Below are 25082 nucleotides of genomic sequence, written 5' to 3'. Positions count from 1 at the left end.
CAACAATACAGATTTACTCCGCAGCCTTTATTACTCACAAAAACGCCTAAAGTGTACAGATCGCGTTTTGATACGGAAATATGTAATTCACAGTTTGCCAGATAATATAAAAATCACCTCTTTTTATATCCGACATCTCAATGACAGCTTCCCCCAAAGCTATGCATTAGCAGAAGCTGGTAAGATCCCAACAGGCACAGTTAGTCTAGCACCAGCTACCACATGCTGCCTGTAACCTTATTACGTCTCTGCACATCACTCCGGTGGCTGTCACTGCCACGCTGTTATTAGCTCTCCTAACTGAGAGGCTCACTCTGGATTCCAGCAGCCATATTACTTTTCCTCCACTTGTGTCCTTTACTTCAATTAAGTATGACATTTGTTGTGAAATTACTGTGTTCTCTGTTCAGGATTAAGACGAACATTTACTGTAAATTTGTTGTCTTAGCTTACATGGAAGTTTATTTGTCATGTCACTTTTCAAGATAGTTTATTTTCATTTTGTGTAATGTTATAATTTCCTCTCCTCTGCATTTTGTGCTTCCCTACTTTCATGTAATGACTTTACATTTTTAGAAAGAATACAAGCTTTGCGAGATAACATTTGGTGATGTTGCTAGACCACATGCATTAGGACTTATTTCAGGTGAATGTATTGGAGAGTTAACACCATGATGAGGACGATCACTCAGTGAGTACTGTAATGTGAGTACATTTTGTTGCTTCTGCTTTAATATGCCTGAGAAAGTCTTTTGATGCTGTTTTTTTATGGGAATAATTCTACATGTTGATATTTAAACTGTACATACTGACTGACTCATTTTAAATATCCAGTGATTTTATCTTTATCTTTAAAAAAAACTTAGATTTTATAGTTTTTCATGTTTGTCTGAAGGGAATATTGAAATGTGAGAGGTATTATTAATTTTATTCATACATGAAGACTTTGGTAAGCGTAAGCTGTAGCATATACGTACAGTCATGGATTGATTACTGAATGGGCGTACTGGGCACGGGACAAAGTGTCATGGGCCCCCTAGCCTTCAGCTGCAAAATGTCACTCAAAATAACACATACTGACCAGGTGGGGACTCAAAATTACCACAAAGAGACACAAAAACTCCACAAAGAGATGCGAAAGAAAAGCAAAAAAAAAAAACCCACAAAATGTCTACAAAATGGGCAAAACCAAAAAGGTCCTTCAAATAGATACAAAACTACCTCCTTAAGGCACAAAATTACCTCAATAGGACAAAAAAGGCCATCAAAGATAAACAAAAGTCATCTAAAAAAATTAAGAAACTTACCTCAAGACACAAAATGACCACATTAAGAGACAAAAAAAACAACTGACAGATAATAAAAATTACTCAAAGATTAACAAACTTACAACACAAAATTACTTCAGCATTCAAAAACAACCTCAAAAAGACACAGAATTAACCCACTAAGACACAAAATTGCCTAAAAGCAACACAAAATTACCTCTAAGAAATGCAAAATTACTCCATGAAGAGAAAAAGTGACTAAAAACAGGCCCAAGGACTATAAAGAGATGCAAAAACAAAACAAAGTGTGAGTGAATGTCTTCTTTCCTTTTGTAGGAGAGGTTTTGGGACCTTTTGCACATTTGTGCTCAGGGGCCCTTTGTTTTATAATCCATCCATGTGTACAGTATATCTCTGATTTTTTAGCTGCAGTGGTGGGAGGTAAAGTACATTAACGCAGGTTCTGTACCTAAGTCCAGGTTTGAGATTTAAACTACTGACCAGTATTTCAAATATTCATTTTAGCTACCACATTTAAATGTCCCTGAAATGTTAATAAAACAATATAATGTATACACAATAATATAACACTGATTTATTCTGCTGCATGCACTTTTACTTTTGATGATTTAGGCAGCGATAATACTTGTGCATGATGATTCAGGTGAAATTTCTAATATATTATTTTTTCCTAGTGGTAGCTGATGTACATATACCTGGTATTTCCAGTAGAAATGTCATGTTCTAAAAATACTCCATAACAAGTCAAAAATCCTGATCTCAAAATTTTACTTGTGCAAAAGTACAGATGTGTTCTCTGCTAAATGAAACGAATGGGAAGCAATTATTGTGCAGAAGAGCTTCTTTCATATAGTGTTATATTATTATGGAATATCATACTCTTCTGTTTTTATAACCAACAAATGCATTTAACTTGTAAAGGGGTAAAATAAATGTAGTTGAGTTAATAAGAAGAATACACCTGTCTGAAGAAATGTAGTGGGGTAGAAGTAAGACGTGGCATACAATGGAAATACATCATGTTGTGTAGGTGTGTAAGTGTACAAAAAATGTAGGCTACTCAGTTAAATTTTACCACTACTTATAAAAGATTATTTTTACATTGTGATGCTGTTATTTTACTTGGATAAGATGCGAGTCGGATAGGATGCGAACATTTTTTCAATTAATTGTTTCAGCTGATATTACCATGATGCCATTGTGTCAAACTTTATAAAAATAATCCTCTCCTCTCACCAAGTCTCTCTCTACAGCTTTGAGAAACGTCAGAAGTATTGCATGAGAACGATTATAAAGTCTCACGATTAACTGCGAGACTTGGAAATCTCTAAAATTTTGGCCGGACTAAAGAGCGACATCCGATGGGGGGAGCGCCACTCGGAGACGCACGGGTCAAGGTAAAAAACAAAACCAAACCATCTCGCGCTCGGGACAGACACACGCTGCAGCACACCTGACATGATTGACGGGCCGACAGAAGTTGACTTGCTCGGCTGACAGTCTCGCTTCCACTTTCACATCCTCGCACGCGCTCACGCTGATGTTTACCTGACAGGATGCTTTTGCACGAGCTGCGCACTTCGCGAGCGGAATTAATGTGAACACAGACACAGTTTCTGTTGGCTCTGTTACATTAAACTATCCTCGTGCTGACTTTGTGTTTGCTGTCCTCTTGTTGTGTTGTGGATTGCACCATGATGCCGCGAGAGGGGCGGAATCTCATGCGCACTTTCTAAAAAATAATATCACGCTCAGTGATGCAGCTGGAGGTGATGCTGCTAATGCAGAGGCAGACTGATGATGCGGGGGCAGACACTCTGCAGTTTGACTGACAGGCTTGTTATTATTAAAGGAAGACGCGTTGATAAAGTGCTGTCAGACTGACACGTTCAGGAACAGATGGAACAGCCAGCCAGACGTGTTACATGCCATAAGGAAAATCCCAAATTCCCACAGCTTTATACTGTGAGTAATAAATCAAGAAACTAGAGTTGTCTATTCAGACTTAATAGCAGTTTTCCCATGACTTCTAAACGGATTCATTGTTTAGCAATGACATTTCAGCAAAATCAAATCACAAACTGATTATCATCTGAGTTGCAACAAATCAGATGAACATGTGTAGGTTGTTTTTTTTATGTTTAAAAGGGACTAAAAATAGTCAAAATGTTTCATTTCATGCTATAAATTAAATAAAATGGAGTTGATTTGACATAGATTTTATGGAATTAAAAATTATAGGGTTAGGGTTAACCTAACCCTAACCCTAACCCAGTATAGCCCTATCCACTAATAAATACATTTTCCAATGACCACTAAAAAACCTGGAAGTGTTTGCTTTCCCTTTTTTTATATTTAAGAATTTATTTTTATATATTCTGTATATAACTCTACCTCCTTCTCCTTCTAAATGTGGTTTCAAAGACTTTTCAAATGGTGACATACTAAGTCCCTCAATGAGGTTTTATTTAAAGTGATATTTCTTTTTGCCTGAAACAGTCAAATTTAAAGATATTAAATCTTAAAATATGGAATTGGCCTTCATAATCCGTCGTCATTAGAGAACTCTTTGAGCATGGGCGTATTATAAAAGAATGGGCTCCAGGGCACAGATATACAAAAGGCCCCACCACCTCTCCTACACAGGAGCAGGACACACAGAGTTTGTGGTTTTGCTTCTATTGTTTTGGGTTTTTTTGCATCTTCTATACTGATACTGAACCCTAAATTGCTTCCAGTGGGTCTGCCATCTATCTGAAATCTCACTAGCAAATTGGAAAAAGACATTTAAAATATTTGCATACACAGCTTTAAATAAATGTAGCTATAGCTATTTTTTCTTGGTTAACCTTGAGACAAATACGAGGTCATACATTTTAGCAGTAACTAATGTAAATAAAATGTAATGGATAACTCAGAGTTGCATTGATCTATACAGTTCATATCATTTCATATTAAGTGTTTTATATTAATATTAAATTAAGTGGCAACATGTATTTTGAAAGTCATCACCCACAGTGATGGACCAACAGATAAATGTTACTCATCCCTAGCTCTGTGGATTTTTTTTGTATCTTTTAGCTCTTTTTTTTTTTTTTTTAGATTTTCGGCTCACACACTGACTCCTGCTACTCTCAAAGCTGTCATTTCCAACTCCAATAAACTTGTGTCATGCCACTTGTCCAGCATCATACAATAATTAAAACCTTTGGTGTCTATGTAATAAACTAAGTTAGCAATAACTTAACAAACAATAATATGTCAGAGCTGTTGGTCTGTCAGCGTCTTTGTTTTTCTTCTGTCCTCTAGTGGCCAAAAATGTATCAAAGGCGCTTTAAAGTAGATAATGAGGGTTGTTTTTTAGGGAATTTTAAACCGAGAGAAATGCGTAAGGCTGTGGTGTCACAGCAAACAGAAAGTAAAACTGCTGTGGATTGTTTTTGACCGTTTGACAGAAGGCGCGTGGTGAGATCCCACTAACTGAAACAGTTCAAGCACAATCTTGTTTCTGGTTAATTTGCAGCTACTGAAGCTGACTTTTTAACCAAGGAGAACTCCTAATGTGGGGATTTTCAAAATATTTAAATTTCTTTATGTGCAGTCATCATTATTCAAAATATTTTTGGGGATTTTATAGACATGAAGCAAGTGAGGATGTTTCTCTCCCACTGGTGGATTTCTTTCCAGAACAGAGAGTAAATTGTCTGAGGACGGAAATAGTTAAATGGCATACTGATTTAAGAGTGGTTGAAGATAATCCGTCTTCCTCTCTGATCTCATCACTTCAGTGTTAATAGATGTTACATAGGGGGTGCTTTCAAGGGAGGGATCACTGTGCAGGTTTCTATTATTGTGACATCTCTTGAGATGGCATGTGTATCTAGTGCCAGCTTCACTTAGCAGGGCAGGGAGAGCTGGCGGGAGGTTTCAGTTTGAAAGATAAATGCTGTGAAGGTTCAGTGAAAAGCGAGTGCACGGTTTGAAGATGTGAACGAGAGGCAGGGTGTACTAACACTGACTAATTGTGTTTCAAATTGGGTCTTTGAGTGCACAATGGGGAATGGGATTGTTCTGAGCTCCCCACTGAAGCACCCAAGGATGAGAAAGTTGTCAGATTTGTAGGTCAGACTGCAGGGGCTGTTGTTAGGCAGACTTGCAGCTCGAGATGTCACAGCGGTTTGATACCGGGCGTTATTTGATGGTGTTTGTTTTAAGTGTCAGAAGTGCCCTGTTACCCAGTTCCCTTTTTTTAAACCCTCATGTTGTCATGTTTGTCTTGTAGATGCACTGTCAGAGCATTTCCCCCCTCTGCGTTTCGTCTGCAGTCGTCTCCTTCTCTTTCTTCTTGTATGTGCTGTTCATTTTCTCTGACATGCTGAGTTTAAATCTTAATTGATGCCACAGTGAAAGAGGGAATTGCAGGAGTGTATCCTCATCCCATCTGGAGCTTATCAGAGCCTGACCCGGTTTCTGTGTGCTACGTTAGCGTGTATCTCCTCTGGGACCTGTCCCCTCCTCCTGCTGACAAAGGCAAGAAGGCCACAACCGGCCCATCCAAGCCCAGCCCGCCACAACCTGAGCCGAACATCCTGCTCACACCGCCTGCTCCACAGAACTAAAAGTTGCTTACAGTACAATTTCTCCCTTTTTCTCTCATTGTAGGTCACTTGGTCTTCCTTCCTCCATTTTGGAAAAGGCTTCCGGGGATATTTTGCCCTACAAAAAAATAATTATCTTATCTCCCTAATTCCCAATTATTATGCACAGGCTTATTTAAGAAAAAGGATTAGATTTTCTCTCTTTTTTGGTGGCTGCACCAGCGAGTAGGGGGATGAATTTGAATGTGACGCTCTTCTCCTCTGCTGTAGTGAAGGGGTCCTACACTTGGATGAACTGGGGGAGGAGAGAGCACATTGAGGCTGTCATGTAAGCCGTCTCCTCTGGGGCCACCTCTCGGTGCGCGCTGCTTCCTGCCTCAGGTAGAAGCCTCAGTGTTTCTGCTGCTGAGGCGTCAGGCTGCTTGCTCTCCTCTGCTCTCCCTCCCGCTGAGAAGCCAACAGCTCCTCTCTCAGAGCACTGAAATGGAGAAGGTAAGGTGTTTGTTTCAGCTTTGTTTATGGATCTTGACACTGTCTGAGATTGTTTATTTTGCACAGTTTGCACTGTTGATCTTGTGATTGAACCCCTTCAGGGCATTTTGGGCCTCTCTGTGTAGAGCTGGCATGCTTCCTGTGTTTGTGTTGCTCTCTTCCCAACCCAAAGAGACACGTTTGATATTAGGAAACCCCTGCCGTTGCCTTTGGACAAGGACCAGGGTTTTAAAACTGGATTTGGTCCCGGGGTGCTGTTCTCTGTTCCTAAATTGGCAGAAAGGGTCAACTGCAGAGGATGTATTTCCCTGCAGAGATTAATGAGGTATAACTTGGAAAATAGCTGCACTGTGCAACTTCTGTCAGCTTTCATGCTCGTTTAGTTGCTCAGATTTTAAACAAAAGCAGATGTAAACACAAACAACAAAGAGTTTTATCATATTTATCATGTTCTTGCTAAGGAAACTGCTAAAATGCTTATTTTAAACATTTATTTATACATCATAATATTTAAATACTAAATAAAATCCCTGTTGAATGATTTTTTTCTGTACTCAAATGATGCTCTAACTCACATTCTCACAAGTCTCTGAGGCATTTGCAAGCATGAGACCAAATAACAGCTCTCGGCTGTGTTATTAGCCCACAGTAAAGCTGCAACACAAATGTTTCTGACATGTTTGTGCCACCTCGTCTTTTTGTCACATGGGCGTGTGTATGTGTTGTACTTTTGTGTGTCTTTCAGAGCTGCTCAGAGTGCTCAGTGCCGACACTTGCACAGAGCCTGTGTACACTTTGCAACAAGTGGCTGTGTTACCAGTGCACAGATGTGCATCAGCATCAGAGAGCCCCCGCCACCTCCCAGTACTCAGACATGCACCAGCAGCAGAGGCCCAGCGCCACCCAGTTTCCTGACCTGCACCAGAGAGGCTCCAGCTCCCTGCCTCCCACAGGACAAGGCAAGATATTTCTGATCTGACTCCTCTGTTTTCAGTTTTTGTGACAGATTATAAGCGGGGCTAAGCAGTCTGATTTTCTGTCACCACAAAGCCTATTGTGGTTTAATTGTTTTCACTCTGGTGCTCTGTTTGTTTGTTAGTTGTGTCTCAGTAGGAATCATTGACATGAATAATGCATGACAGTGGCGATGGTTGACAATAGTTCTTGGAGATCCCTTTATGTTATTACACCTCTCTTTAACATGTGGCCCAGATTCTAAACTGCTCGCATGATTTCATTTTTGCTAATATTAGTGTGTTGCTATTTAAAGACCCTCCAGATTGCCTGCCAGCTTTGTTCCCAGCTGCTTTCTGCAGGGCTGCATTGCACAAGTTGTCAAATCGTAACAAATACGTCCTGGACACCTTTTATTGTGATGTGGGAGTGTCACTTGTTTGTTTTGTGTACTTGTGAGAAAAGACTGTGTGACTGCGCTGACTGACAGGATGTGGTCAGTCAGATCAGGTTGATGCAAACGTGGGGTGATGCTCAGCTCTTCACCACAGAGAGTTGTGATGTGCAGGCAGGAGAGGGGGTTGACTGAGGTGAGTCGGCCAGCAGAGAGCAGTAGGGCTGCGTTCATTAGCCGTATCCAGCTATTGTTAGATAGATGTTCTGTGGGCCAACAGTCTCTACAGTGACCTATTTAGAAATGTGTGAGAGACAAACTTGAGTGTGTCTTAGTATATGTGTGGTCGGTGCATCAAAGGCAGATTGGACAACATTGAAATATTGTTCACTTACATCTCATCGCTCAACAGTCTCATTGAAACCTCAAGTTTTTTCAACAGTTGTGTTATTGTTTTTGTGTCATAGCGCAGCCAGTTTTACAGGTCTCTTTTTACCCACTGTCTCACTTCACTATGTCAATCTTTCACAGACTGTTTATACTGTGAAAGGTGGTACCAATATCAATATCTCTATATAAGAGATCAGACAAAATATTGTCCAGCATAATATATCACACTAAAGCCCCCCAAAACAGCAAAACCATTTTTTTTACATTCAAACCACCAGTCAGCAGAATAAACCTTGTTTTTTTTTTTTTAACTTTGTCATTGCTCAAACTAAGAATCATTGTAGTGATGAGCCGTTTAAATCTACATATGTAGCAGGCCCTCCTCCACAGATTTCACCATGTTGTTTCCACAGTGGCCCAGAAAAGACAAACCAAACTCTGGGACTACATAGTGTTACTTATATTTTTATATCTGCCGCTGTAGTTCTCCCACGTGCTTTACACACAAGAGAAGTTTGGGTTCTGCAACTTCACCTCTGGCAAGGCAAGGCTCTGGGTTCCGCTAAATCCTTCACGCTAGACCTTTAAGTTATACAAACTCTCTGTTCGTTAGTAAGTGTTGCTGTTTGTTTTCTCCTTTCTAGACGGCGTGCACACTCTGATAACCCTCCTCTAGCTGTTTGTGTGAATTGCTTGTTGACTGTTGCTAATGCTCCATGCTCTCCGCTCCCCCCTCTCCCTCCACCCTCCGTCTGTCTTTTAGGCCCGGGGTCGTATCCTTGTTCCCTCCTCATGTGCCACTCTCACAGACAGGAGCCCTTGGAGCTGTTTTGTGAGTCATGTGACCTTCTGTGCTGTAGCAGCTGTCACCTGTCCTCCCACAAAAACCACAGGTCAGTGCTCACATACATGGCACAAGGACACTGCGGCGCAGGGCTAACCGCAGGTTAAAAACTTCCTCCGAGCAACAACTCTCTTTAACTGCTTTGTCACTTTTATCATCTGGATCTGCATACACTACCCTTGGCAAGCCTAATACCTATTAAGTATTCATACGCTTTTGTTTGCTGTGATGTTGCAGTACAGGAGCTGCTTCTAAGGTCACCTGCATAATGTCTGGTCCCCAGGGGAAACAATTTTAACTCTGGTGTTCTTCATGCCCACAGAATAAATTAGTGAACTTTCTGCGTGCTGTGATCTCTCGTGTGTGCAGGGTGGTGCAGATCGGGAAGGCCCTGCAGGATCAGCAGTGGCTGTTTGAGAGCCTGATGGTGCAGGTGGATGAGAGGAGGTCTGCAGTGGAAAATAATGCTAAGCAGATCGAGGACAGGTTGGTGTAGAGTCGTACTCCCAGTCTGAGAAACTTCCTCCACTAATTCTCAATAATTTACCAGTGTGAATTATAGCAAGCTAATGCATAAATTAATGTCTGGCGTTTGTTTTCTCTCTGTCCGCAGACTTCATGGAGTAAAGATTGCACACAGGAAGGCAGAGAACCAGATTAAAATGGCAAAGATGATTATGATGAACGAGCTTAACAAACGAGCCAACCTATTAATAGAGCAACTGGAGGTAATTACTTTTTCTTTTTCTTTCCTTCTTATCGTTCAGCCAGCCGTGCATCTACATGCACAGAATCAGTAACCGGCGTGAAGTAATCAGTCCTGAAAGCAAGCAAACGAGAGCCCGTAATAATCTGTCAAAGCTGCTTAAGACAACATCTCAGGAGTTACATCTGTCCAAAAAAAAGAGCTTTGATTTAGCTGCAGCACACTGCAGCCATGAATCCCTGTGTAGCAGTGTTTACTGGATGCATGTTTATGGGTTTCTTTACAGAAAATCTCAGAGGACTTCCAGCAGCGTCTGGAGGACCAGCTGCAGGGGGCAATAGAGATATGTGGCCAGCTGGACCATGTTCAGAAGTTCATCACCTGGGCTATGACCCACCACTGCAGAGGCCCGGTGCTCTTCAGCAGAGCTCTGGTATGTTGGCAGGACACTCAGCAGACTGTCTTTTTTTTTGCAACACACACAGAGGAAGTGATAATTAACATCTGATGCTTCTTTTTGATTTCCTTGTTTTTAAAGGGGAACTTCACCTCTTATAGACATGTAGAGTTTATTAGTCATAATAAGTACTACTCAGCTTGTGAAAGCAGTTGTACAATGTCCCCTGGGTTTCCGGAGTGATTAGAAACTAACTTAAATTATTTTAAAGAGAAAGCCTGAGTTATGAACTGGGAAGGTGGAGTTTGAAAGATGCAGCCATTTACCAAGCAGGGAGGGTTTAAAGGAATACTTCAACCACAAATTGATCATTTGTGTATTGATTAGTCGTGCTGTGTTGCCAGCATGCCTCCACAGAAAACAGCGAACATCTTGATTTATGAATTGACTGGGGACCACCTTTAACAATGGAAAAACTATATCAAAGCATCCGTTTACAAATTCTCACACAACTCCTGCAGTATAATAAAAAAAATAAGTCTCATTTTTGAAGTTATATGCTCACATGTATTTTCACTAAAACCTTACTGTTTAATACTGAACTAAAAAAACCTTTTTTTTAGAGTAGGATGTAACTCTTGCACTCTAAAGCTCTTTGTGGGATTTTTGAGTTACTGGCATTTTTTCCAGCAGCTTTCCTTACAGCATCATTTGTATTTGTCTTTTGAGTGCACCTTTACTGTTTTTAATTGGTACTATGAAAATCGGCATCAGATGTGGTGACAGAGTAAATTGTGTTTTTTGTAAAGAGAATGTATTATATTTTTCTTTCAGATTTCTCTCCAGATGCAACAACTGCTTGAGTCGTCGCTACACTCAGACTCTTGGAGTCCTGTTAAGATCAAATTCAACTGGGATGCAAGTTACTGGACGAAGCAGATTTCCTCTTTAGGTAAAATTTAATAAAAAGCTTTATTTAAGCAACATAGTTATAATAGTTTAGTTTATTAATTGCACATATATGTTAGAAAGACACTAAGAATTTAAAAAGTTTAAACGTGTAGGAGACGATGGAGGTCAATGCTGGCTAATGGCTGTTTTAGGCCTACAGTTACATCCTCATTAGTAAGAATGAGGTTGAAAGCTCACAATAAAGAATGTGAAGGTATTAGATTAAAATGCCATTTTTGAAGCATTTAAGCATTAATGCTAGTGGATTTGTTTCCAAATAACCAAGAAAAAAACAGTTAAATATTCATAATGTTGATAAACACTGACACTAACAGGTAAATAATCCAGTGCCTCAAAAATCATTTCAGATTTCTTTCTTTTCTAGATTTGTCTCCCTCTCCACCTCACAGTGTTGAAAATAAATTTGATGAACAGTGTCATTTTTCTTTTCAAATTTTCTAGATTTTTAGCAATTTTTTGACCGTGATTATCATGTTTTGAAAGTCTGATACTATGCCAGCCCTATATACTCTCAGTATTCATAATTTTATTTTATTATTTATTTTCAGGATTTGTTTTTCTATTTATTTATTTATTTCAAAATGAGATACTGCCATCTCATTCAAAATAACTTCACTGCACAGTTGAAAGAAATCATTTTCCGCTTGAATGTGCGCAGATTTTATTATTGATGATAGTATTGTTTGTGTGATATTTTACTTCACTTTTGAACAGCGCTCTTTCTGTGACTCTGTTGCTCTGCAGGCCAGCTGACTGTTGAAGGGGGAAACTGCTCGTATCCTCAGGGCTTGCCCTTCTCCAGTATTCTGAGGCCTCAGCCCATCACCTGCTTGGCTCTGCCATCCGTGTGTCGCAGAGGACGAGAACCCGGCTGTGGGTATCAGAACTGCTGCGAGCCCCAGATGTGTTGTCTCCACGGCATTCCCTCTCAGCCTGATCTGTCCAGTCTGGAGAAAAGCCAGCTGGAGGCCACACTTTATAACTCCAGCTGTGTTCAGCCTGGCCTTATCTCTGCCTCCCTGCATCAGAGCCAGCAGCTCCAGAGGTACTGGGATCCCGACAGCTCATCACAGTGTCCTCCCTCTTCATCACCTGTCCCAATCATGGGACCGAACCAGCTCAACTGCAGCCGAGGATCTACATCCCAGACACAAGGTGCTGCTGCCTCTCAGCCCCAGGCTCAAACTAAATCTTATCTCTATCACCAACACCAGAGAGATGTTCCCCCAGATAGCCATGCTCAGTCAAGTGCAGAGCGTAGCAGGCCAGAGCAGCGTCAGGGGAAGCTGTCGAGCAGCACGGCCCTGCAGCAGGATCTCAGCCACACAGCTGTGGACAGAGATGTGATGAGTGAAGAGAACTGGGAGGACAGATGCAGAGCGGAGGAGGCTCGTGGACAGACAGCAGCAGCTGAGAGCAGAGAGCTGCTGGATGTGGAGCTGCAGCAGGACAGGAGGGAGCCGAGTCCTGTCCAACAACAGCAGCTTCATGTTCTTCCTGCAGCAGAGCTGAGAAAAGAGCTGCAGAGAAACAGACCTGCACCAGCGCACAGAGATGGCAGGGTGAGAGATTAAGTTTACTATGTACCCTGACTGATACTGCATATTGCACAATGTTGAAAAAAAGCAAGAATCCCTCCAATTTGATTGTTAGCCTTCTGAGACCCACCAGGTCGCTGGCATTCCTCGACGATATTTTTTCTATCTTTAACAGTAGGTTTAGCAGGTTAAGTTTTAAAAACAGTAATATTCCTGGTACCACATAAAACCAGAAGACCAACAGAATCATGTGGTTCTCAGGAAGGGGATTAAATAACTCTCCAAAGTCAGGCTAAATTTTGGCGAGGGAAATATGTCATGGCCATCTCACAGGGTTCCCCTTACTGAGAGAGGTAAGGGGACCCCTGTGAGATGGCCCTGACCCATCAAAATATCTAATGAAAATGGGTTCTCTAGGTACTCACAAGTCTCCCCCCTGCAGACAGTCACAAGTTGTGCTAGTTCCATGTAGTTTTTAGCAAAAAACATGCAGTTTTCTGCAAGCAGTACAGATATTTTTTCCACCTATTGTATTGGAATTTTTCGGCATTCTGGGGTCCCTCCACAGTTGTGGAATTATATAAATTGGGTATGACCAGAAAACTTAGATTCACAAATCCAGAGAGCCCAGTTTTATTCATGTGCGATGATGTTAGCCCCTAGAGTAGCCATTTCACTGTAGTTTGACCATAATAAAATGACTTATTATGGCCTCTAAGATAAATTCGCAAAACTTTACAACCAGAAACTAGAGACAGGCAAATTGAAAATAAGCAGGTTTCTTAGTTTCCAGAGCAGAAGTGCTCACCATCTAATCATCAAAAAAAAAAAAAAAAAGAGATTATTATAGAAATCAATGTCAAAAGCTTTTGAAACCATATCACAAAATGAATTTTTCCATGGGTCTCAGGGTCTTGGTGTCTTAATGTTGCATTTTGACCATGTTTTATTGCTTTTTAGCTTTTTATCCCCCTTTAAAAAAGACAAAAATTGGTCTATGTGGGTCTCAGAGGGTTTAACAGTTTAACAAGGGAATGCACTGAAACAGCTGTAAACTTTGCCGAGAATTAAGCTTTATAATAAACAACTCAAGTTAGAATTAGCAGGTGACAGTTAGTCTTCCCACAAGTTCCACTCAGCAACAGCTCCGGGCTTTCGGTCATTTCTCATAACAGTTAACCCTTTGAAACCCGGATCGACATCAGTTTTCTTAGGCTGTGATCACATGCCTTTTACAAGCTATTTGACCCTTTGAAAGCTGAGCAAAGTAGTTTCAAAAACATGGAGGAAAAAGGCAATGACCAACCTGGCAAGAAATGTCCCACAAATTGGAAGGAATTAGTAAAAAGTGACAAGAAAGTTTTTTAAAACAATAAAATTTGTTTTAAAAAAGAGGGGAGGATTACTAGAAAATTATCCAAAAATAGAGAAATTACTGGAAAATTACATTTACATTAAATTACATTAAAATGTATAATTATAATAATTTTATGTTTAAAACTACGTTACAGGAAAAAAATATAATAAAATATAGGAAATAAAAACTTTGTTTCATGTTAAGCATTTTTTAAAATTTTTTTTTTGCCAATTTTCAGCCATGCCTTGTTAAGTTGCTTGTTGCCTTCTCCTTGTGTTTTTAAAAGAAATCAAACCAAATTGCTGAAGTGTGAAACAGTTGGGGTTATAATAAATCTTTGGAGCAAACCTATCAGAAAATTTCACACTTGAGGCAGGGAAACTGAAGGATGTATGACATATAAAACACATCTGTCTTAGCACGTGAAAAATAGTGGACAACTTTGCATTGAATCGCAGCAATTGACATATCTGCCGTTGTTGACAGACATAGCAATGTATTTGCGATGTTTCAGCTCAGGAATATTATTTCATGAACTGATAAAAGCAACACAGTTATGAATCTCGTTTAAGATGGTGCTTATTTGTTTGTGATCGGCAGCTCCTTTTGGATCAAAGCAAGGTGTACCGTGGGTTTTTGTGCACCTCTCTTCGGTTTTTCGTTTCACACGTGGTTCTGCCAGTTTCTCTGGCCTCAAACAAATTTGAACCCAACACCCATCTCATGACATGGTCAACCACACAGCACTGTTTATACACACCTCTCAAAACCCACAATGTATCAGTCAGAGTCAAACCTATTTCCTTTAAAACGCAGATGTTCAAACACTTAGACAAACACAAAAAACAAAAGACGAAGGCAACAAAGCCTAATTTAAAAAAAAAGCTCCATGTAGTGACATTTAAGTCAAATCAAAAGCCAGTTTCAAAATGTTTACGTATGGAAAGTGGTGATTGTTTATTTCTGAAATATTGAAGTTTGAGGGAGTGTTGAAATTGAGGCGGCCCTCAGTTTTAATTAATATCTGCAAACAACTGAAACTAAAGGGGCGCTTTATTTTAATGCCAGAATGATCACTTCCCACAGTTGACAGCTAGCCTGAAAACAGATGGTGCAACACAAATGTGCTGCTGCTTTTATGAAGAAAGGCTGATGGGAAAACAAAGAGCTGCTCTGACAATTAAAGCTGAGCTGTTCGCAGCAATGCATCCCAAAACCAGGAGAGCACTGTTCATCAAAATCACACTTGATGCCAGAGGTTTGAGCAGCCACATAATCACCTCTCTAAAAAATCTCAGGGTACACATTTTACCAACACAAAGATGTATTATTTTTTGCGTTCTCGAGTCACGCAGTATCTGAAAACGACATAAAACCACTTGGGCGCAGTCATTTATGTACTTAACCTGTCATTAATGAGTCGCTTAGGGAATAGAGGGAGCTGCCAGGTTGATTTCAGTTCTGGTTTGCACTCTGAGATAAATTCCTACACCCCTCCATCGTTCCAGAGAGAGGGATTATAGTCTATTTTTCCTCCACAGTCTGAATCCTGCATAGCTCTCCCAAGGGGCACGGATCAGGTAAGTGTTTTAATCGCATGATACTTAGGAGCACATGCTCGGTGTCAGCCTGGCCTGAATATGTATGATGGTGCATATATAAAAAGAAGAAAAAAAGAGAAAGGTTATAAAAAGAACCCAGTGTTAACTGAAATGTCAACCCTCCTACTTCTAATGGCTGAGGACACCGCTGAGATGTTTGACGCTTTAACACCCGAATATTTATTTATTTATTTCTTTTAAAAACACACAGAAAAAACATTATGATCAGCTTGACAAGAAATGTCCTGCAAACTGCAAAAAAATGAGTCGTATTTTCATCGTTTATCATCGTATTTTCCAGTAATTTTTTGTCAGTTTATACTCATTTCTTGCTAATGATTGGGCCACTTCTTGTTAAGCTGCTTGTTGCCCTCCCATGTTTTTTAAAGAATTTGCACCAATTTGCTCAGGTTTTAAAGGGTTAAAGAAGCTTTTCAGGACACTTGCATTAGTTAAATGTAATTAAAAAAAGAGATGAAGGGAGTGGTTTGCTGTTCTGGTTTGATCAAATGGCCACACTGCACCCCTGATAGTCAATTTGCATGTCATAATTGGTGTTGAAACCAAACCTTTTATTTCCTGCACTATAACTAATATATGCAGTTGTGTGGGCCATTCTCATGTTTGTAAGGACTGAGTTGTTTAGACTCTGAATGATGTTTTTGTTTGTTTAATACCTGTGTGTGCTTCAAGGTTGTTTTCACTGCACACATCCCACTCCTTTTCTCTCCTGTCTGTTGTTAATGGCACGAACACGGGCATCTGTGCATGTGATGCAGCTTGAAAACCTGCTCAGTTTTGCATGTTTGTGTTTCTGACAGAGATCCACATCCCTGGAGGTGTCGGCGGTGACAGCCGACGAGTGTGTATCTGACGTGCAGAGCAGCAGGCTCAGCCCTAGTTTAGCGTGCACGAGGAGGGAAAGACGCTCCCAGAGCATCCCGGCAGAACTGGCAGCTCCATCCACCAGCTCTTTCACTGAGAGGCCCACAGGATGCAGTCACGGCCTGCAGGCAGGAGCTGCAACTAAGGTAACCCTGCGACTGAAGATAACCACACACAGGGAGGAAGTGCAGCTCAGTCAGATGGAATAGAGGTGACACACACTGTTGTGGTGGCCTTTTGTATAATGAGTAGTAATAACAGCAGTCTTCTCCTTTCATGCACAGTTACACAGAAAAATGTATGTATTACTCAGATTTAGAGTCCAACAAACTTTTATTTTCATTACTGATTAATCTGTGGATTACTTTCTCGATAACTATTACAATTAATCATTTTGTCATAAAATTGTGAAAAAATGTCCATCCGAACTTCTCAGTCATGTCTTCAGATTGCTTGCTTTGTCCAACCAACATCGAAAAACCCGAGATTCAACAGCGCCCATTTTAAACATTATAGTTTACAGTTGTTGGGGAGCATATATGGGAAAATATAAGTTGCTTAAAACCTTGTGTGACTGTGTGAAGTCTAATAAATCGCCTCACTTACTTAAGGTTTTGTTTTACAAAATGTTTGTTTTGTTCTCAGTATGTCAGTATGGACCCCAGACAGAGGAGAGCTTCGGATGGGGTGCTTTGTGTTGTCAAGGAAACTTTGTCTGAAATGGCGGTCCCCAGAGGCCAGCGTTCTCCCCTGTCCTATAAGACGGAGCCAGGTGCTGCAAAATACCATTTTACCGTGCAATTATTTTTCATCCTCAAATGCAAATACAAGGTTTGTGAAAACATGCTCAACATCTTTCTTTGTTTTAGATCATTGTTTCACTTATGTAGATGAGGAGACTGATTATGAGGCCAAGGGGATATGCAGGGTGTCCAAAAATGGCCACAACAGGTGTGTAACAGCTGTCAAGTCAAACATCTGTCCATTCACATATCGTGATTATAAGGTTTCATCATTCTTTGTCTACCTGCTTCTAAAGCAGCAGAGATGTCCAGAAGGACTCAGGGAGGCCCAGGGTTCCTGTGGTTTGCCTGGAGCGTCTCAAAATACTTGTGTCTCAGCTCCCCCCACATGGACGACGGCAGAGTGACCCTTTACCTGCCAGTGGGACGGAGACGAGTGAAACTTTCACGAAGCAGAGAACCTGGTACGATGCAATGCAAGAGGTATGTCTTATGTCTTTGAATACGGTTGTGGAAAGACGGTCATATAAAAAAACCAAAACAGAGCAGTTAGATTACACAACACCTATAAAGTCATTATATTTTTCACACCAGTAAAAACACTACATGACATATACACGTGTAATTTGTAATCAAAATAACATATTTTCAAGCATGTGAAAATGTGCTTTAAAGTGATATAACATCATATTATTATTTTATCTTGTCACATTTAAAGGGAAACTTGTGTATTTTCAAACCTGGACCATATGTTCCCATGATTTTGTGTCTAAGTGTCTGATGGAGACTACTGTTTTTGATATTGGTCCAGTTTTGAGACAGAAACAAGTACCTGTGCACCAATAAATTACAGCCACTAAGACTGTTTGTTTTTGTCCTCTTTGCTGGTATGTTTGCTGTTATGACGAAATCTCGTTCTGAAATCTTTTGAGGTGACCTGTGCAGGAAAAACAAAAGTAGAGATGATAGGGAGAGCTGGAGCGAAGAGGGTCAGGGCGAGTTTGTTGTGTTTGAGCACAGAAAGCATAGATTTGTGTTATCTGAATCATTTCAGTAGAATTCATAACGAGACTTGGCTGCACTAAAAAACATCAGTTAAAGGTAAGGAAAAATGCTTAATTTCTCTTATAATTTCACTATTGTCAGATATATTTTTTTTTATAACAATCTCAGTCTAGCAGTAGCAAAAACAAACACTTTTAATGGATGTAATTTGTTGGTGCACAATTTCCCCAGGGGATTACATTGCAGTTTGTTTTGCTGCAGTGGATGGAGCAGTCTTTCTAAATGCTGGTGCAGTTTTAAAATTGTTGTTCCCATGATTCACATAGACACAAAGACATTGACTGTGAGTGAAGGTTTTTTTTACTTAATCAAATTTCTGCAAGTATAAACAGTTATTCAGGCAAATACCTTGTTTGGCTGTTTGTGTTTAGACAAGATTTACCATTTGACAACTTTGGCTTAAAAAATATAATATTTTTTTGTTTGTTTTTCTTACCCTAACAACTCTGTGTTGTGGGTCCCAGGAGGGCAGATTGGACCATGTAAAAAAAATGCTGCAAGTAGAGTTTCATAACTATACATGATCTACTGAATGCTATTTGTTTGATGTGGGGTTGGAATAAAAGCTACTAATTATTAATTTATTGAATATACTTTAGAAATCACTAGAGATTCTAGTTAACATGCTGCTAAAATGATATTTAACTCAGCTGCATGCTTTTATTCAGTAAATATATTTAATAAGATATGATAAAAGCATATCATCTGTTCTCCTCTGTGTTGTAAACACAGGGGTTAGCTGGAGGCTCTGAGACCATGAGGACCAACCGCTCACACACAGCGCCGCCATGTGCAGAGCGACAGAGCCGTGAGCAGTCCACCACACACTCGACTATCAGTGAGTTTGACATTCATGGGAGAATCAGCTCTCGTAAAGTGTCCCCGCTTCCGTCCGCTGACCCTAAATATGTGCCACAGAGTTACTCTGCATTGGATCTGGACTCTGACTCTGACCCCAGATCAGTCTCAGAGGACACAGTTGTTTCTCAGGCTAATCCAGACCCACAGTTAGACTCAGATGCATCACCAGAGTCTGACCCACATGCAGAGTCGTCATCCGAGGCTGAACTTGAATGTCTGGCAGGGGATAAATCAGGAGCTGTAAAGGAGATGGGGTTCTGTGGTGAAACTGATATTGCAGCGGATTCAGAGCCAAGTCTTGAATATGAGGCAGACCCAGAATCAGATGCAGGAGCAGGATCAGAGGATGGCCAAGGGCTGGACGCTGATGCAGAATCAGGCGATGTAGAAACTGAGTCAGACGTCCAGCCTGACTACGATCCCAGTTTTCAGGCAGAGACGGACTCTGAGTTTGTATCCGATCAGCCTGCAGACTCTCAGGGCTCTGTCGAGTCTGAGCTCGATGTAGAATCTGAACCTGAACTGACAACTGATGAACCGCAACCGCTTCGCTCTGACCTTGAGGAGGAGGCCCACGTTGGTCCTGCTCAGAGGCCACTTCTGATCGCAAACCCTGCTGCTCAAAGAGGCACAGAGGAAGTTCAGCCTGAAGAGGACGATACAGAGATGGAGAGTGAGGACTTCTGTGCCGTGTGTCTGATTGGAGGAGACCTGCTGTGCTGCGACCGCTGTCCAAAAGTCTTTCATCTGTCTTGCCACATTCCGTCTCTGCTGAGCTTCCCCTCGTAAGCTTCTTAAACTGTAACCTGAAACGTATACCTTCAACATTATCCCCTAACCTCCTATCAGACTTCTTAATTATTATTGTTAATAACCTGATGCTGTTGGTCGTCCTGCTCAGAGGTGACTGGGTGTGCAGCCTGTGCAGAGACGTCGTGCAGCCAGAGGTGGAGTACGACTGTGAGAACGAGAGAGCATCCGGAGAACACACATCAGCACACGGACTGCCTGCATGTGACCAGAGAGTAGGTCATTTCATTGGCTGCAATAATAATAATAATGATGGCTGTTGGTTTTCTGTCTTCGTTTTCCTTCATTCATAACAATTTTCTCTCATGTTTGGTTTGCAGAAATGTGAGCAGCTGACTCTCCTGATCCTCAGCAACGTCCTGAGTGCTCCCTTTCACGAGCCCGTCAGTCCACTTGTGAGTGACCACTGTTTACAGTGCAGTTGCAGAAAAGGTTGACTCATTTTCACAATCATTTCTTACAAGAACACAGTCAAGAGTTTTACTCATTTCATATACATAAACACATTTTGACTGCTGCCAAATGGGTAGGTTTCGCTTCACTTATGAAATGGGGGTCTAGGTTCCCTAAGCCAGAAAATTGGAAGCATTTAACACTTTATTTCCTGCATTCTCAAGAATTTTAATTCAGCAATTTGTGTCTTTTCTGTACCAATTTATGGTGTAAATGTCTTTAATTTTGTCAGAGCAAAACACTTCTGCTTCTTACATTTTTTATTGGTGGAAACAAATGCACTCGTCCTAAATACTGAGGTATCCCTTGCAGAACACAATGAATCGGCTGTAGGACACCATCGAAAACAAGATGACTCATCTCACAAGGCGTATGCTAAATAAATACATTTGCATGTGAATGTTTCCTTGAGGCCTTACAAACACGTTTAATGCATTTCCTACCTCATTAAACATTTGCAAAGCTTGTTTTTCAAAATATTTCAAGGTATGCATTGTTAATATCCATGTTTACATCAGCTAGCAGCTTTTTTCTTCTCTGCCTTTGCTTGCACACATGCATGGCATCCTAGTTAGCGTGCACAAGATACAAAGAGACCCTGCTCATACAGACATTGCATGATAGCACTACTAATGGTTGAAAACTCCACAGGCTAACTTAATAATTGATACCTAAACCTCACATAACTTCCGAGTTGAATGTCAGCGGACAAATGCAGCCTCTTACCAGTTGTGTGTGCTTTTGTGTCTTATGGTGGTCTTTTTGTGTTTCCTAATGGTTATTTTGAGTCTTTTGGTTTTGTTTTGAGTCTTTGTAGCTATTTTGTCTCTTTGTTGTTGTTTTTTGTGAATCTTTGTGTGTCTCTGTACAGCTGTTTTAAATCTCTTTCTGGTCTAGGGACTAGGATTACCAGGTTTGGATAAAGACATTCAAATATGCACCCTACAAGTACAAGGAGCCCCATCTGCGTCCCAGTCTATGAAACATTTATTTGAATGCAAGAAGAGTTCTGGGATAATTACACTGGAATGAGTTAGAGGGAACTAAAGTGTGTGAGTGGAATCAAACAGTCTTAAATATCACTGCTTTTTCACGCAGGCTCGTCATTACTACCAGATCATTAAAAGGCCCATGGACCTGTCCGTGATCAGGGCCAGACTCAACAAGAGGAATCCTCAACATTATAACTCGACAGAACAGTTTGTTGCTGATGTTTATCTCATGTTCCGAAACTGTGCGAAGTTCAATTATGTAAGTGAGAAATTTATATTCAATGTGCAATTTTTCTCACAATGACAGTGAATCATTGTTTAAATTACAGATATAATTACCATCAACCATTACTTCATTTGCACTGATCTGAGTGTAACAGCTCTCTCTCTCTGACCACAGCCTGACTCCGAGGTGGCCCAAGCAGGCCGCAGCCTTGAGGCATTCTTCACCTCCAGGCTGAAAGACGTTTTCCCAGACAGAGTTTTCCTCGCAGCTGAGGCGGACTCTGACAGCGATGAGTACGATGAGGCCTACAGGACCACTGAAAGTGGTTTCCCCTGGCCGGAGAGGAGAGAGCAGTGCCACAGGAAGAGGAAGAGGAGACACTCGCTGAAGTCGAGGAGACAACACTTCTAACCAGAGGTGAACGTTGTGAAACCATGGACACAAATATGCTGTATTTGTGGGTAATTATAAATTATAATTTTTTTATTTAGCAGCCTCTTGGGCTGTAACAGTGTTTCCATTCTGTAATCTGTTTTGTGGTTTGCAATAATATCACAGTGCTGCCATCTGATGGCAGCTGAACACACTGAAACAATACTTCAAATATAAAAGTCTTAACTAATGCTGGAACAGTTATTATCCCTGCAGAATTCAACTGATCAGACAAGTAGAAAGAGTAAAGAATGATTAGAAAAAGTTTTGTTGCATACAATATGCTGCATATTTTGAAACAAATCTCTTTGGAAAAAAAAGACAAATCTAACAGTTTTAAAGGTCCAGTGTGTAGTAAATACGATCACCTTAAAATAAGAACTGTTTTCAGTACCTTAGAAAGAGTCTCATATTTTCTTAGGGAGCAAGTCCTCATCCTTTGAGATTGCCATGTTGTACCGCCATGTTATTACAGTAGTCCAGAATGGACAATCCAAAGCACTGGTTCTAGATAGGGCAATTCAAATATTTCTTGGCACAAAAACACAGATCTTTAACATGAAACCGTTTTATTCAGTGTTTTTACTAGTTTAATTCACCAGGTATGTTTGTTGTGGAGAGGAAGAGACCGTGGCGGATTACTCCTGGTAAAGCTCCTGGTAAAAACCTCCCTTCGCCTGGATCTTAAATCATCACAGACAAAGGTGAGCACACATTAGCAGATGCAGGGTTCGTGCACATCTGCAAGGACCTGAACAGCATCAGAAAAACACAGATTACCAGATGTCTCATTTAGAAACATTGCGTCTGCACAAAACGAGGCTTTTAAGCGGTGTACGCCACTTCCCACGCAAAAAGTTCTGATCTGTAAAAATTTATTTGGGATTTATAAAGGAAATTGCAGACCATGCATGGTTTTGAAAAATCGGAATATTTTTCGGTGCATGCCACTTTTGGCTTCTGTCCACATTTACACTTTTCGGTATGAATCCTTCACACTGTCTTATAAATGACACTCCAGGTCCGTTTGTTTTTGGAGAGGAAAAGACCTCTGCAGATAACACGGCTCCCAATGAAAACCTTCCAAACAATAAAACACTGAAGGACTTTTAAGTTTCAGCTGGTTACAGTCCTTATTGCTACATTCCACTGAATCCCCCGAAATCTTACACACTGTTCCTTTAAAACAAGTGAGAGTAGAGAATTATCACTCAAATTCTTACTTCATCATATCTAATTTTGGCCATTAATGATTTGCTCCTGATGTGCTGAAAAGTATTTATATTCAGACCTCCTCAAGTCATACACCTGATGTTATATCATAAAAAGAGGATGCTGAGGTTGGATGTTTATTAGTCTCACTTTGAATCTATGTTAAGTGTTTTTTAGGTGAACATAGCATTGATTATACGCAGCACTTTGAAACTTTGATATGGGTAAATACTGTATTTACCATAAACGCTCAACGTATTTATACATGTGTACCTGTATAGAACTTTATTTTACTATATTTGTCATTTTAATTACTGAATGATTTCAGACAATTATCATAGGTTTGATTGTTGGTATAATTATGTGTCTCAGTAGCTTTTTTTAAAGCAGCAGTGAATCATTTTGACTTTAAATTTTGACAGGAGTGACACAGAATGTGAATAACTGAGGCGCTATTACCAGTGTTAGAGCTCTTACATATTTTCATGTTTGTTAGAGGACTTAGTATCCAGATGAAAAACTATAATTTGACATTTAGCTATAAATTAAGTTTGTGTACACATTATGTAAGCTTTCTGCTCCACCAGTGTTTCAGCAAAGTGTTTTACTCTTCTATTATCTAAATATCTCAGGCTTAATAAGAGTGTAAAGTATTGATATCATTAAGTATTGATGACAATTTGTAGAACCACACTGTTGAGAGAAAATCTGACATTTTTATAATGCCAACTGTTGTAGAGAATTTCCTGTTTTTGAATATTCTTTACTTGCTTCCTGCAGCTTATTGTAGATTTTACTTGACATTAAGAGTTCCTACTGCACAAATTATTGTCTGTGCACACCTTGATCAATGTCAAGATTAGTGAATATAGTATATGTAATGTTACTTTTGCTGAAATCAATAAATGTAGTAATATTTCCTACTGTATAAGGGAAGACTGATAAACTATAGCTACTGTCACTGTTTCGATCACAGTTTGGTTAATTTCTTTGTTCTTTTTTTTACTGTAACAGTCGGTGATACATGCACATATATTACTATCAATAAAATGCATTCAAGAGAAAATATGTTATTTTCTATTTGCCATTATAAATCATTACATGTTACAGGTGACAAACACATGAAAATGTTTTTATCATTTCCAAAATGTCATATGTTTTTAGAAAATATGAAAATGTCATAAAAATTATGAAAAAACGTCATAGTATATAGTATGTCCTCAAAAATCATGAATGTTCTGGACACTGTGTCAAACTGCATGGCTGCACTTGAATACCTCTTTTTTCTAAGGAAAGGTTCCTAAATGACTGAGATGAACTGCAAGCACTGAGCGGCTACCATAATAAGAGCTGTTCAAATTCTCCTAATATTAAGGAAAGGTGCATCAATGCTTCCTTTGTCTCCTTTAGCAAAGGATACATTGGACCGTCCTTTACCAAAGGCCAAAGGCAGGGAGAGAATTCTGACCCACAATTCCTTGCGGCGTCAACTCGTAAAGTGATGCGGCGAACCAGTTGTTTCATTACATTACGCATCCATTGTCTGTATGAGCCGAAACAACTTTAAAACACAATCATGTGAACATGAAGCCGTTTACTGAGCTGTGTGCTGCTTCTTAAACTGTTGTATACACAGGCTCATAATCCGATCTTTGCCTTGAATTTAGAATATAGGCTTGTTATTTTTTTATCATGTTATGTCTAATATTTACTATTGACTGTTCTCTCTAACAGAGCTTCTAGCGAAAAATATTTCATCTGATTGTATATCTGCAGTGACAGTAAACATCTGTAGCGTATGAGATCAGATTCAGGATGTTTTAAGACAACTGATGTTTTCAATTCATCACATTTGAAACGTTAGAAGGATC

The 25082-nt window shown here is 40.1% G+C and overlaps 1 protein-coding gene across 4 annotated transcripts; it reads left to right on the top strand.

Annotated features, from left to right (window-relative positions):
• Positions 1-2: 2 nt before the first annotated feature.
• Positions 3-24277, top strand: trim66 (tripartite motif containing 66). 4 transcript variants are annotated; one of them, XM_088077338.1, is made up of 20 exons: positions 3-2686; positions 6158-6379; positions 7125-7338; positions 8881-9010; positions 9331-9447; positions 9575-9689; positions 9954-10100; positions 10899-11016; positions 11781-12598; positions 15473-15511; positions 16354-16563; positions 17063-17189; positions 17287-17368; positions 17457-17643; positions 18958-19871; positions 19988-20111; positions 20217-20291; positions 21448-21600; positions 21742-21984; positions 22602-24277. In XM_088077338.1, the coding sequence occupies exons 2-19, from the start codon at positions 6371-6373 to the stop codon at positions 21976-21978; spliced, it is 3816 nt and encodes a 1271-aa protein (XP_087933464.1). In that variant the 5' UTR covers positions 3-2686; positions 6158-6370; the 3' UTR covers positions 21979-21984; positions 22602-24277. The 4 variants fall into 4 exon arrangements, with proteins under 4 accessions (XP_087933464.1, XP_087933471.1, XP_087933458.1 ...); XM_088077345.1 differs by having other exon boundaries at positions 17460-17643; positions 21742-24277; XM_088077332.1 differs by having other exon boundaries at positions 21742-24277.
• The last annotated feature ends 805 nt before the right edge of the window (positions 24278-25082 follow it).

This window comes from Plectropomus leopardus, chromosome 1, assembly GCF_026936395.1.
Source record: "Plectropomus leopardus strain MGB_pleo_1.0 chromosome 1, ASM2693639v1, whole genome shotgun sequence".
In the NCBI taxonomy this organism is placed as follows: Eukaryota; Metazoa; Chordata; class Actinopteri; order Perciformes; family Serranidae; genus Plectropomus; species Plectropomus leopardus.
Note: the sequence above shows the minus strand (reverse complement) of the source record. Positions and strands in the feature narration are given on the sequence as shown.

What these genes read in the sequence shown, in the direction of transcription:
- trim66 (XM_088077338.1), top strand. An exon ending in TCCCAAGGGGCACGGATCAG is followed by an intron (nt 15,512 to 16,353) that starts GTAAGTGTTTTA and finishes TGTTTCTGACAG; the next exon opens with AGATCCACATCCCTGGAGGT. An exon ending in TCTCTGCTGAGCTTCCCCTC is followed by an intron (nt 19,872 to 19,987) that starts GTAAGCTTCTTA and finishes CGTCCTGCTCAG; the next exon opens with AGGTGACTGGGTGTGCAGCC.